Here is a 14,027-nt window from a genome sequence, read left to right as displayed (position 1 = left end):
ATGGTATAATTCTGATGGGTCTGACTTTTTATGTTACTTGACCTTTTTCCCTTACTGCTTTTTATTTTTTTTTAATTTTTCCCCTACTGCTTTTATATTCTTTCTTTGTTTTGTGCATTTGCAGTTTTGACTTTTATATGATGGGTTTGATTTCTTTTCTGGTCCAATCTGTTTGAAGTTCTGTATGCTTCTTGTATTTATGGACATTTCTTTCTTTTTTTTATGTTAAAAATCAAGTTTATTTACATAGACAGATTCTTTTCATCTTTTCTTCTCACTCTTCATCCTCATAGTTCTTCGGTTCAACATCGAAAACTGCTTCTGCAGCAAATCAATAAACCTTTTACTAAGACCCAACTCATAGAATTGTGAAATTGGCCTTAATTTTCTGCTTGCTGCACAGAAGCATTAATTCAGTTCAGTATATGCATGGAGCCATATTGGATTTGGGCCTAGCCACTTTTTGAACTGCATGGCTCAAAGTGACTAGGTGACTCTGGGCTGTTTGGCCACAGATATTCACCCCTAAGATGACTGCCATAAGTCTTAAGATTGTTGAATGAAAGCCTTTCCCATAAATTTACGGCACAGGAAGATAACATTCAAGGGATGCCTCAGCTCCCTTAGCAGATACCTGTTACCTCCTGAATCAACACCCGATGTCTCCACTGCCTGACCTCATCGTCTACTGCCTGACGTCTTTGCCTCCAGCTATCACTACCTATATCCGCACCTCCCCCTCCTCTGTGTTTCACAAAGGACACTCCCCCTACCTGAAAGCCTTAAAAGCTGTAACGCTCACTCCAATAAACGAGACCTTGACAATAGAATCTTGCTTGGTCTCCTTCTTCTCTCGCCCCCCATTTAGGCCCAAGGGTAGCGCCCCTTCGGGACCCTGAATAACTGGGTCCCTGCTGGCGGGGACAAGTATATAATGTTTTTTCATTATTTTCCTTTAAAAATTTTTTTATTAGATATATTTCTTTACTTACATTTCAAATGTTATCACCCTTCTCGGTTTCCTGTCCCTAAGTCCCCATTCCCTTCCCTGCCCCTCCCCCATATGTGTATTCCCCACATCCATCCCCATTACTGCCGCCCACCATATTCTCCTGCACTGGTGGTCCAACCTTTGCATGACCAAGGGCTTCCCCTTCCTCTAGTGCCCCAACAAGGCTATTCTCTGCTACATATGCAGTTGGAGCCCTGGGTCAGTCCATGTATAGTCTTTCAGTAGTGGTTTAGTCCCTGGAAACTTTGGTTGGTTGGCATCATTGTTTTTAATGGGGTTGCAACCTCCTTCAGTTCTTTCTATATTTCCTCTAATTTCCCCCAAGGGGGTCCTAATCTCAGTTCAGTGATTTGCTGCTAGCATTGACCTCTGTATTGGACATGCTCTGGATGTGTTTCTCGGGAGAGATCTATATCCAGTCTCTTTCAGCATGCATTTTTTAGTTTCTAATTCTGTAGGAGTTACGGGGTTGTTTAAATGGTTTATCTGTTCCTGATTTAACTTTGGTACCTGGTATCTGTGTAGAAAATTGTCCATTTCCTCCAGATTTTCCAGTTTTGTTGAATATAGGCTTTTGTAGTAGGATCTGATGATTTCTTTTAATTTCTTCAGATTCTGTTGTTATGTCTCCCTTTTCATTTCTGATTTTGTTAATTTGGACTCACTCTCTGTGTCCTCTCGTTAGTCTGGCTAAGGGTTTATCTTTCTTATTGATTTTCTCAAGGAACCAGCTCCTGTTTTGTTGATTCTTTGTATAGTCCTTTTCATTTGTACTTGGTTTATTTCAGCTCTGAGTTTGACTATTTCCTGCCTTCTACTCTTCTTGGGTTTCTTTCTTTCTTTCTTTCTTTCTTTCTTTCTTTCTTTCTTTCTTTCTTTCTTTCTTTCTGTTCTAGAGCTTTAAGGTGTGCTGTGAAGCTGCTGACATCTGCTCTCTCCTGTTTCTTTCTGCAGGCACCCAGAGCTATGAGTTTTCCCCTTAGCACCACTTTTGTTGTGTCCCATAAGTTTGGGAATGTTGTACCTTCATTTTCATTAAATTCTAAGAAGTCTTTAATTTCTTTCTTCATTTCTTCCTTGACCAAGTTGTCATTGAGTAGAGCATTGTTCAACTTCCATGTATATGTGAGCTTTCTGTCATTATTGTTGTTATTGAAGACCAGTCTTAGTGCTTGGTGATCTGATAGAATTCGTGGGATTATTTCTATCTTCCTGTATCTGTTGAGGCCTGTTTTGTAACCAATTACGTGGTCAATTTTGTAGAAGGATCCATGCGGTGCAGAGAAGAAGGTATATCCTTTTGATTTAGGGTGGAATGTTCTATAAATATCTGTTAAATCCATTTGGTTCATAACTTCTGCTAGTTTTCTACATCTCTGTTTAATTTCTGTTTCCATTATCTGTCCATTGATGAGAGTGGGGTGATGAAATCTCCTACTATTATTGTGTGAGGTGAAATGTGTGCTTTGAGCTTTGGTAAGGTTTCTTTTATGAATGTAGGTGCCCTAGCATTTGGAGCATAGATATTTAGTATTGAGATTTCTTCTTGGTGGATTTTTCCTTTGATGAATATGAAGTGTCCTTCCTTATCTTTTTTGATGACTTTTGGTTGAAAATTGATTTTATTCACGATTAGAATGGCTACTCCAGCTTGCTTCTTCAGATCATTTGCTTGGAAAGTTGTTTTCCAGCCTTTTACTCTGAGGTAGTGTCTGTCTTTGTCTCTGAGGTGGGTTTCCTGCATGTAGCAAATGCTGGGTCCTCTTTACCTGTCCAGTCTGTTAGTCTATGTCTTTTTATTGGGGGAATTGAGTCCATTGATGTTGAGAGATATTAAGGAATAGTGATTGTCGCTTCCTGTTATTTTTGTTGTTAGAGGTGGAATTATGTTTGTTTGTCTCTCTCTTCATTTCATTGCAAATTATATCCTTGCTTTCTGTATGGTGTGGTTTCTCTCCTTGTGTTGGAGTTTTCTATCTCTTATCCTTTGTGGGGCTGGATTTGTAGAAAGATTTGTGTAAAATTTGGTTTTGTCATTGAATAATTTGGTTTCTCCATCTATGTTAATTGAGAGTTTTGCTGGATACAGTAACTTGGGCTGGCATTTGTGTTCTCTTAGGGTCTATATGACATCTGTCCAGGATCTTCTGGCTTTCATAGTCTCTGGTGAGAAGTCTGGTGTAATTATTTTTTTATTGTATTTTTTTTCTTTATTAACTTGAGTATTTCTTATTTACATTTCGATTGTTATTCCTTTTCCCGGTTTCTGGGCCAACATCCCACTCACCCCTCCACCTCCCCTTCTATATGGGTGTTCCCCTCCCCATCCTCCCTCCATTACCGCCCTCCCCCCAACAATCACGTTCACTAGGGGTTCAGTCTTGGCAGGACCAAGGGCTTCCCCTTCCACCGGTGCTCTTACTAGGCTATTCATCACTACCTATGAGGTTGGAGCTCAGGGTCAGTCCATGTATAGTCTTTGGGTAGTGGCTTAGTCCCTGGAAACTCTGGTTGGTTGGCATTGTTGTTCATATGGGGTCTTGAGCTCCTTCAAGCTCTTCCAGTCCTTTCTCTGATTCCTTCAACGGGGGTCCCGTTCTCAGTTCAGTGGTTTGCTGCTGGCATTCGCCTATGTATTTGCTGTATTCTGGCTGTGTCTCTCAGGAGAGATCTACATCCGGCTCCTGTCGGCCTGCACTTCTTTGCTTCATCCATCTTGTCTAATTGGGTGGCTGTATACGTATGGGCCACATGTGGGGCAGGCTCTGAATGGGTGTTCCTTCTGTGTCTGTTTTAATCTTTGCCTCTCTATACCCTGCCAAGGGTATTCTTGTTCCCCTTTTAAAGAAGGAGTGAAGCATTCACATTTTGATCATCCGTCTTGAGTTTCATTTGTTCTAGGCATCTAGGGTAATTCAAGCATTTGGGCTAATAGCCACTTATCAATGAGTGCATACCATGTGTGTTTTTCTGTGATTGGGTTACCTCACTCAGGATGATATTTTCCAGTTTCCTCCATTTGCCTATGAATTTCATAAAGTCATTGTTCTTTGACAGCTGAGTAATATTCCATTGTGTAGATGTACCACATTTTCTGTATCCATTCCTCTGTTGAAGGGCATCTGGGTTCTTTCCAGTTTCTGGCTATTATATATAAGGCTGCTATGAACATAGTGGAGCACGTGTCTTTTTTATATGTTGGGGCATCTTTTGGGTATATGTCCAAGAGAGGTATAGCTGGGTCCTCAGGTAGTTCAATGTCCAATTTTCGGAGGAACCTCCAGACTGATTTCCAGAATGGTTGTACCATTCTTCAATCCCACCAACTATAGTGGAGTGTTCCCCTTTCTTCACATCCTCACTATGGAGTATCTTTTGGGTATATGCCCAGAAGTGGTATAACTGTGTCCAGTTTTTGAGGAACCTCTTTAGAATGATTTCCAGAGTGGTTGCATCAGCTTGCAAAAACTATACTCAAGAGTAAAGGAATTTCTGGGGTATCACCATCCCTGACCTCAAGTAGTATTACAGATTCAATAGTGATAAAAACTGCATGGTATTGGTGCAGAGACAGGCAAGTAGATCGGTGGAATAGAATTGAAGACCCAGAAATGAACCCACACACTCACGGTCACTTGATCTTTGAGAAAGAGCTAAAACCATCCAGTGGAAAAAAGACAGCATTTTCAACACATGGTGCTGGTTCAACTAGTGGTCAGCATGTCGGAGATTTCAAATTGAGCCATTCTACTTACCTTGTTCATAACTAATAGAATTGGGGGAGATCCTTGAACACATTGATACAAGGGTAATTTTTCTGAACAGAACACTAATGGTTTATGCTCTAAGAGAAAGAATTGACAAATGGGAGTTCAAAAATTGCAAAGCTTTTGTAAGGCAAAAGACACTGTCAATATTACAAAAGGGCAAACAACAGATTGGGAAAAGATCTTTACCAATCCTACTTCAGATAGAGTGCTAATATCCAATATATATAAAGAACTCAAGAAGGTAGACTCCAGAGAGCTCAATAACTCTATTTAAAAATTGGGTACAGATGTAAACAACAAATCCTAAGCTAAAGAATACAATGTGGTGAGAAACACCTAAAGAAATGTTCAACATATTTAGTCTTCAGAGTAATGGATCTCCAAACAAATCTGTGATTTTACCTGACATCAGTCAGAATGGCTAAGATACAAAACCGAGTTGACAGCAGATGTTGGTGAGTGTGTGGAGAAAGAGGAACACTCCTTTGTTGTTGGGGTTATTGCAGGCTGGTTCAACAACTGTGGACAATCTTTTTCTTTCTTCCTTTTTTAAAATAAAGATTTATTCATTTATTTTGTGTATGTATTACACCAGAAGAGGGCATCAGATCCCATTACAGGTGACTGTGAGCCACCATATGGTTTCTGGTAATTGAACTCAAGACTTCTGGATGAACAGTCAGTGTTCTCAGCTGGTGAGCCTTCTCTCCAGACTGAAAAAACTTTTTTTTAAAAAGCATACATGAATTACTGTTAGGTACAATTGTATATTCTTAAGATGTGTAATTTTTTAAATTTTTTAAAAATACATCTACATTATGAATTCCCTGAAATCATAAGGATAAAACAGGACACAGTATATAAGTAAAAGACAAACATCATAAGCAAAACCTCCTAAAATACCAGTGGGTTCATTTTGTGTTGGCCTCATGTGCTCTTCAGTGTGCTTTGCATAGTAGTGTGACTTTGTTGGAAAAATGAAATTTTCTTTACAAGTGTTTATCAATTGTGGTTGGCTTCTGGGGTACAGAAGAAATCTGTGTCCACATCTCTCAGCACTGGGACAGGATGTGACACTGACCCGTGCTGGCCCTGTGAATATTGCCACATTTTTTCGAGTCCATATTTGCATTAAACTCTTATGTCTGGAAAGCATAGTTTCCTTGGGGGTCATTCATGTCCTGTGACTCTCACAGTTTCTCCAACTCCTATTCCTCAAAGTTCCCCGAGCCAAGAAAAATGCAGACATTCCATTCATGACTCAGTGTTTTTAGATCTTTCTCTGTTCATTGTTCAGTTGTGGGTCTCTGATTAGTTCACATGTTTTGCAATAGGAAGCTTCTCTGACAATTGCTAAGTAAGATATTGATCCAGGAATCATTGTATTGGTATGGTCCTTTAAAAAATAGTAGCACCCACAACACTTCCTCTTTACTCAGCGGGCTGCCTTCCTAAGGGATACTAGGTAGCATCTTATCACCAAACCTTGGCTTGTCAACTCTGCTGAATGCAAAGAGCAATAAACTACACTGCATACTCCCATTTCCCACCCTACAGCCCTGCATGCTTTCCAGGAGGCTTGCTGCCACCAGGATCACCAGCTAACCATATTCCTCCTAAGCCCAGGCATACCGGATAACATTAAGATAACACATACACATACACATACATACATACATACATACATACATACATACATACATACATACACACACACACGATACAAACAAGGAAATGACCCTAAATACAATTTATAAAGATGACAGAGGCCTTCAAAGGTGAATGAATTAATTCCTTTAAAAAAAAAAACAATCAATAGCTGAAACCTTCAAAGGTAAATGAATTAATTCCTTTAAAAAAAACAATCAATAGCTGAAAGCAATTCCAGTCAGATGGGACAGAATATTTTATTATTTTATAGTTTCAGAAGAGTGTGGGTTCAGTAAGCGAAGACCCCCAGTGTGCGAGGGACAAATATTTGTTTACCAAGGAGTTACATCATCATAAAACTTCTTTCCTCAGAACCCCAAACAATATTGCTCCCTGGACTTCTATCACAGCACATTTTTCTGACAGAAAATTTTGGATCATCAGATTCATTTCTCAGAGTGTAGAACATTGAAAGCTGTCCTTTCTCTTTAGATTATTTGCCAGCTGCGTGGTGGGTCTGTCTATGACTTTGCCAGGCCTCAGCAGCTAGAATCGAAAGGACTATGAGGACCAGGACAGCTATCCCCATCCTGATGAGATTCTCCATTGTGTGATCCCGGTTCTCTGGGGCTGTGGTATTAGATACAGAAGTTACAGAAGTTAGGGATGAAACATCCATCCTGGGCCCTTGTTTTCCTGAAGAGGATAAGGTTCTACTCTTTCCCATGCTATGAGGTGGAATTCTCTTTATTTAACTGTCTGAGGTTTGGGCATGTTCTAGGATGGACAGATTGTCTCAGCTGGTCCTGAGAATAGAAGCGTAGGATGTGTGTGTACTTAAGAGACCTTAGTGTTTCTTCTGAGTTCCACGTAATCATTTAATGTAGATGCCCATCATTCTTGTCATACAAGATCATGGAGTTCTGGGATGAATCTTCCCTGTGGCATACCTGTGTACCTTCTCTTAATTCTTACTAAATTCTTCAGGTCTATTGTGCTAATAAAAAAACCAATGATATACCAGTGATACCAGTAAATTCAGAGTAGAATAAATTGACAATTCATTCAGATAGTGGGCCCCAGGTCACTGTTCTGAGCAACAAAAGGCCAGTTCTTAGTATGGTTCTTCTGGTGAGGCCTTTAGAGGTTGTGCAGACTGTGATTAGCAATATGTTTTTTTTTTTCCTGAGAGGTGGTTCCCTTGTGACATTCACACTCTTCCATTTCAAACTTGATCTTACCATTCCTCTAGCGTGTGTGCTTGTGTGTGTGTGTGTGTGTGTGTGTGTGTAAAAACCAGACAGAGCGTGAATGATAGGCCATTGGCATTTTATCAGAGAGTTCTCCATATACCACAACTATCTTATATTATGCATAGATCCTAAGCCTGATACATGTACCTCTTACTTTTCTTGGCTTTACAAATAATAATTACTGTGACAACAGGATGTGTCACACTGTTAGTACAGAGTGGTGGTGATCCCCCATACTCCCCATACTCCCCATACTCTAGAAGACTCAAGGGTCAGTGGTAGAGAGTCCCTGGAGATTCCATCCCAAAATCTTCTCTTCCTTAGACAAGTGTACCAAAGCCTACCATAGGACATTCTTAGCTGTCACCTTTCAAATGAAGGCTGAATCATACATTTCTTCTATTTAACTCGGAAGGAAATGTTTCAGACTTCCTAATGCAATAGGTTTGATTGCAAGTGTTGGATTTCATTTTCCTTAATGTGAAAATTGTTATGTTCTAGTCCTCATGGAGAATTTTGTCTGGAAGGGATTATGTATGGGTTTGAATATGATTTAAACAGAAGGATACTATAGAACAATTGTAACTGTTACACCAAGGCTACTTCCTCTCCTATAAATAGGGTGTTCTATGGCTGCAGTGAGAGCAAGGGTATGACAGAGATCCTGTGAATACTGTTTATTTGTGGATGTGGAGAAGATGTTGTCACTGTGGACCATTTTCTGCTTAGGATCTTATAACTGTCTGTTGCCTTTCAAAAATGCTCTTTCAAACTCCATGACTCCTCTGCATTCCATTAGCAGGCAGAATAGCGCTCATCTCTAGAATGATTCAGTTGATGCCCTCTCCCCCACCATTATGAGGCCAAATACCCATCTGACTCTCACTCTACAGCATTTCAAACCCTATGCTAGCTAATATTTGTTGTAAATGGAGAATGGTGAGACACCCCTTCAGCTCAGAAAGGTCTGGATAAGTTCAGCTGGGACCACAATCTCCAGAGTCACTGCTCTGTCACAGCAGGTATAGAGATGAGTGTGGACGTATCTATAGCACCTGAAGATGTTCCTAAGGTTGGAGTCACAGACCTTATGCAGAGTCCTAGAATTATGCCTCATGAGCAAGACTGAAGGAGCCTGAATCCCCTGCCATTGCAACTTGACACACCCTTGCCATGCATCAGCAGAGTTTTCATGAGACTCACTGCAGTGTAAGGTTTTGCAGACCTCCTCAGTCTGGAGAGGTCACAGCATCCCAGAGAGAGAAGCGCTTCTTCAAGTAGAATCTCCTGAAGTAGCTGTATTAATCCCAGAATTAGGTCTAGCCTATCTCGGCCTATGTGCCAACAGAATCTTTATTAGCCCCATTAGGCCTGACTCTATGTGGGTGAAATATTGTTTTTTAGGGGAATCATGGAGAGGTGACTTTGGGTTCCTTGTTCATAACCTTACCCATCTGCCTGGTCATCCAGGATGAGGCTAAATGAGTCTGTTTGGATGCTATCTTCTGTAATCCAACTGTTAAGCCTCAGCCTAAGGTTTGTCCTTTAGGATATTTGTTGGTCTTTCATACTCACAAGCTCAAATGACAGAAGTGAGAACTGTGATGAACAAGAGCTGTTTGTTAGACTGCCTGTGTTTGTAGCATATTCCCTATAAAGAGGTGCCTAATACTTACTGGCTGTTGTGATGAACCTTTTAGTTGGCCAGCTGGAGGCTTCGATGGATTCTATGAGACAGAACAAGAAGAGGATGTTATTTGTGCTGTGTGTGCTACATATGCCCTGTAAGCTCCCTAAGACAGAGTGATCATTACAGGAAGGGTCATTGCTTCTATCCAATTCTATGCTGTGGATTGTGCCCTTTGGCTATCCATTCATATTGTCCTCTTAATCCCACTCAAATCAAAAGCTCTCTCATGTTTTGAAATGTGGGTCACACTGAGATGACAGCATCACCTTACCTGAGACTATGAGCTCCACAGGGGCACTGGCAAATGACAACAGGTAGAGAGATGAGTTTCGAGAACCATACCACCTGTAGGAGCCCGAGAGGGTGGAGGTCATAGCACTCATGGAGAATTCTGACTGGTACTGCTGATCTTCAAACTTTGACTTTAGTCGAAGGGGTGGCTGGCCTGATCCCTCCTTGGACAGAATTAAAGTGTCCACAGGGTACATTGACCAACACATCAGGGTCACATTCTCTCCTGAGTGTACTGAGGAGTTAGGCTTCACTGAGAGGGAAGGTGTGTCATAAATCTGTCCTAAAGAGAAGAGGGATGATGAAAGACAGGCTTCCTTGTTTTCAGCTCAAACCACACATTTTCACCCTGAGAACATTGAACTCAGTCTCTTTTACCTGACTGGGCTAACTTCCTGCTGATCTGTCTCTGTCTTTGCTCCTCCTCAAGATCTCTGTTCCTCATCCCAGCCCTCAGCTATTAGGATCCCCCTTGAGAGCCTGAGCAGAGGTTAGGTACCTGATTGAGTCTCTATAGATCCTCACCTGTGATCAGGATGTCCAGGGGATCACTGGAGGCTGACAACTCAGAGGAGAGGTTGTGTGCACCATAGCATCTGTATTGGCCTCCAGTGGAGTGGTTTACATATCCCAGTGTGAAGTTGGCTTTGGAGAGGCCAGCCTTGGTCCACTGGCTAGAGGACTGTATGATGTCAGCTCCCCCTTCTTTGTACAGTGCAAATTTGTCATAGTTGATGTCAGAGTAACACTGCAGTGTGAGGCTCATTCCAGGATCAAGTATATGGCCTTGATGACTTAGCAGAGATGGCTTCCTTGATGGTCCTAAAGGAAAGGTGAGAGCTATGGACTGAGGTCTGGTTCTTACCAAGTATCTTTGCCCTCCCATCCTGCCCAGCACATGTCACAACTTTTCCCTCAGCAGGGCTGTGTTTGAGAACACAGGCTCTCCATTTGTTCCTCTTCTACCTGCAACTCCACAGAGGTGCATGACATGGCAAGGGCTTAGGGTCTCAGAAAATGATTGGAGAATGACAGAGGGTACTTACCTGAGATGAGTATTTTTTGGAGCTCACTGGGTACTTACCACAACTGTGGGGTATGCTTGTAGTAACCATAACATCTGAATGTCCCTGAGTAGTTTGTGGTCATGGGTCCCAATACAAACAGTGCTTGGTATTGTCCAGTAGAAGATATATACTCTGTGTCTAGTGAGTTGGTGAACTTCTGATCTTCCTTGGTGAGAATGAATTTATCATAGTTGCTGTGTGAGGTACAGTGGAGTGTTACGTTCCCTCCCTCTGGCACCACAGGGCTGGGCAGTCCTGACAGCTTGACTCCATAGTAGTAGATTCCTGGGCGAGAAAAAGGCAGTCTGTTACATGTTCTCACACATTCACAATGTTCTCTAGGTCCACTCTGTGGGAGAGGAATATTCCTGAGAGCAGAGCTTGGTGATGAGAATCTGACTGTCCCCTTACCTGTCACCACCAGCTCCAGGGTGTCACTGGGCTCTGACCAGCCAGCTGAGCTGTAACAGTAACAGCGATATTGCCCTGCATGGCCTTGTGTCACAGAAGGGATGAAGAACTTGGCCTTGTCCCCAGGCTGTTGTATGGTCTGTGTCCTCTGTGTATTGTGGCTTCCCTCCTTATGCAGAAAATATATTTCTGCATCCAGGTCCCCCTGACACCAGATGGTCATGGCCCTTCCATAGGGGATCACAGAGCCTGGTTCAGCCTTGATGGTTGGTTTTTGCAGTTTCCCTACATAGAAGTAGGAGAGAAGCACATGGCTGGGTTTGAAAGTGGCACAGACAATGTCCCTCCAGTGGATGCTGCTTTTTAATATTATTCTTCTCTCATACCATACACTGGAAGACAGCCTCCCATCCTTCCTTCCTTCGCAATATAACACAATCCTCCCCACTTCCTCTGTCCCTCAAGTTCACTGCTCCTCTGTCTTCTTTCATAGTTTCAGTTCTATCAACTAAACATGGCATAACAAGATGCCAGAACTCTAGGAATGCACCCTCATATTAAGACTGGACAAGGCAAACCAGTGGTAGAAAAAAGATCTCATTTGTAGGTACAAATATCAGAGACATTTCTATTCCCACTGTTAGGAGTCCAAGAAGAAACTAAAGCAAGCCATGTGGTTGTTGCACCCACATTTAATCAGAGCTCTCAGGAGGCAGAGGCAGGGAACTCTGAGATGGAGGGGAGCTTGGTCTACAGGGTGAGCTCCAGGACAGATAACCATGACTGTACAGTGAATCCCCCAAACACCACAAAAACAAACAAGCAAGCAAGCAAGCAAGCAAGCAAGCAAGCAAGCAAGCAAGCAAGCAAGCTAACAAATACCAAGACTTTAAAACCACCACAGCAGCAGGCTTAAGGGAGACACCTGAAGGCTCTGTGAGCCCTTATGATTCCTGCTTATTTGATTCTGTGGTCCATATTCCTCCTGGTATCCTCAACCACTCAAGGTATTGCAATTCTTCCCCTCTCTGTCCTTCTGGATTCCCTGAGTTCTAGTGGATTATGCTGAAGTTGATCCAGACTAACAGAAGGCCTCATGAAGAATGAATTTCCTATTGCACACCTTGGGCTTGGCTATCACTGTCAGTCTTGGATTCTGTATTCTGGGTCCCAGTGTTTCCTTGCTGTATGCCAAAGTTCTAAAACGTCCTGCACCCTCACATACAGTACGTAATAAGCAGTCTCTGAGCACCTGTATCATTGAATGTCATTCCATGGAAAGGCTGGGGTTCCTCACCTGACACCAGGAGCTCCAGTGGTTCACTAGGATCTGACTGTACTTGTGGTGTGTTTTTTTCATAGCTGTAGCATCTGAATATCCATCTGTGGTTGGAGGTCAAAGGACCCATAGGGAACAGGGCCTGGAACTTCCCAGTAGAATAGTTATACTTTGAGTCCTGCCATGAGTAGAACATCTGTGGTCCTTCCACAGTAATGATGAAACTGTGATATTGCTCGGAGGACTCACATTTGAGGATGACATACCCTCCTGAGGTCACCACAGGGTCGGTCTGGGCTGAAAGCCTGGGTTTCCAGTAGGCTCCTAGGAGAGAAGGAGGAATCAGTTGAATGTCCCCATCCCTCATTATCTACCTTGGCTCTGAGGTTCCCACAGGGAAACAGTCAAAATCTGAGATCCTGAGGCCCTGTGTGTTCTCTCACCTGTGACCACTAGCTCCAGGGGCTCACTGTAGTCTGATAATTTACCCTGAGTCCTGTAGGAACATTGATATTGCCCTGCATTTTGCTGGCATACATTTGAGAATAAGAATTCAGTCTTGTTTGCTGGCCTTTGATGGTTCTTTGGAACTCTACTCTGTAGGTATTCATTTCTATAGAGATCAGACTCTTTGACTCTAATGATCTGTTCACAAACGAAGATCACCTTAGTTCCCATTGAGACCACAGAATCTGGCTGTACTCTGAGGATAGGCTTAGGGAGGGACCCCTGCAAGTAACAGAGCAGCTAAGACTCAGGACACCCATGCTCAGATTGCAGTCCTTAACAGGGTGACCTTCCAGCTACCCCCAGAATAACACACATGTGGTGTTTTCCACGATCACTGCCCAGGCATGGCTCCTGGATATAAAGAGAAAAGCATTTCAGGAGAGCTGCAGACACTCACATGTCAGCACTGGGATCCAGAGGCTTAGAGTCAGTCCTGGAAGAGAGTTCTTTGTAAGAAATTTGTTTTCAACAGTGAGTAAGTCCTCCCCTCTGCAGAGTTGCCTGAAACCCTGAGTTTTCCTCATGGGTGAGCGGTAAGCTCTAGGCCCTGATTATTTCTAGACCTTAGTTTCCCTTCTTCCTCTTCACTTCTCACCAAGACAGAGCAGGGCTGTGAAGGTAAACGTCATGGCATCTCCTGTCAGAGGCTGTGATTTGCTGTAGAGCAGAGCTACAGAGCCTTTCTGAAGGTTGTAAAAAGGGTGTGGCCTTGGAGGCAGGGCAGTCCCCATGACGGATCATTTTTCAGCAGCCCTACAGGAAGGGGAACAGCCCTCCTCAGGCACCCTGCTCTAACTTCCTCAATGCTGTGACTAGGCCAGTCAGTAGACACTTTTCAATCAGACCTTACACAGATATCCTTAGCCCACCAGTGTCTGCCTCACCTGTGCCCATCACTGTCAGAGCCATATTGTAGCAGAAATGTGGGAACATCTCACACAACAGTTTAAAATTGTCATTGTGCTTTGTTCCTTTTCACAAATATATGTGAAATATTTCCTTATTTTCAACATTTTGATGTTTCTGAGAAGGGTCCGTCTCTGTATATCTGCTTGGAATGAGATTTACAGTCTTTTCTTCATAGTCTCACGTGA

The 14,027-nt window shown here is 42.6% G+C and overlaps 1 protein-coding gene across 1 annotated transcript; it reads right to left on the bottom strand.

The window, feature by feature from the left end:
• Positions 1-6,664: 6,664 nt before the first annotated feature.
• LOC134485274 (leukocyte immunoglobulin-like receptor subfamily B member 3-like) lies at positions 6,665-13,664 on the bottom strand. The gene is given in 11 exon segments (XM_087602999.1): positions 6,665-7,062; positions 9,362-9,412; positions 9,647-9,949; positions 10,192-10,488; positions 10,713-11,018; positions 11,145-11,429; positions 12,442-12,747; positions 12,867-13,152; positions 13,341-13,396; positions 13,399-13,452; positions 13,529-13,664. Coding segments are annotated over 11 exon segments (2,217 nt in total). The 3' UTR covers positions 6,665-6,925.
• Between the last annotated feature and the right edge of the window lie 363 nt (positions 13,665-14,027).

Source organism: Rattus norvegicus, chromosome 1 (assembly GCF_021556685.1).
Source record: "Rattus norvegicus strain SHRSP/BbbUtx chromosome 1, alternate assembly SHRSP_T2T, whole genome shotgun sequence".
Classification (NCBI taxonomy): domain Eukaryota; kingdom Metazoa; phylum Chordata; class Mammalia; order Rodentia; family Muridae; genus Rattus; species Rattus norvegicus.
The sequence above is the reverse complement of the archived record's forward strand: the minus strand, read 5'-3'. Positions and strand labels throughout refer to the sequence as shown.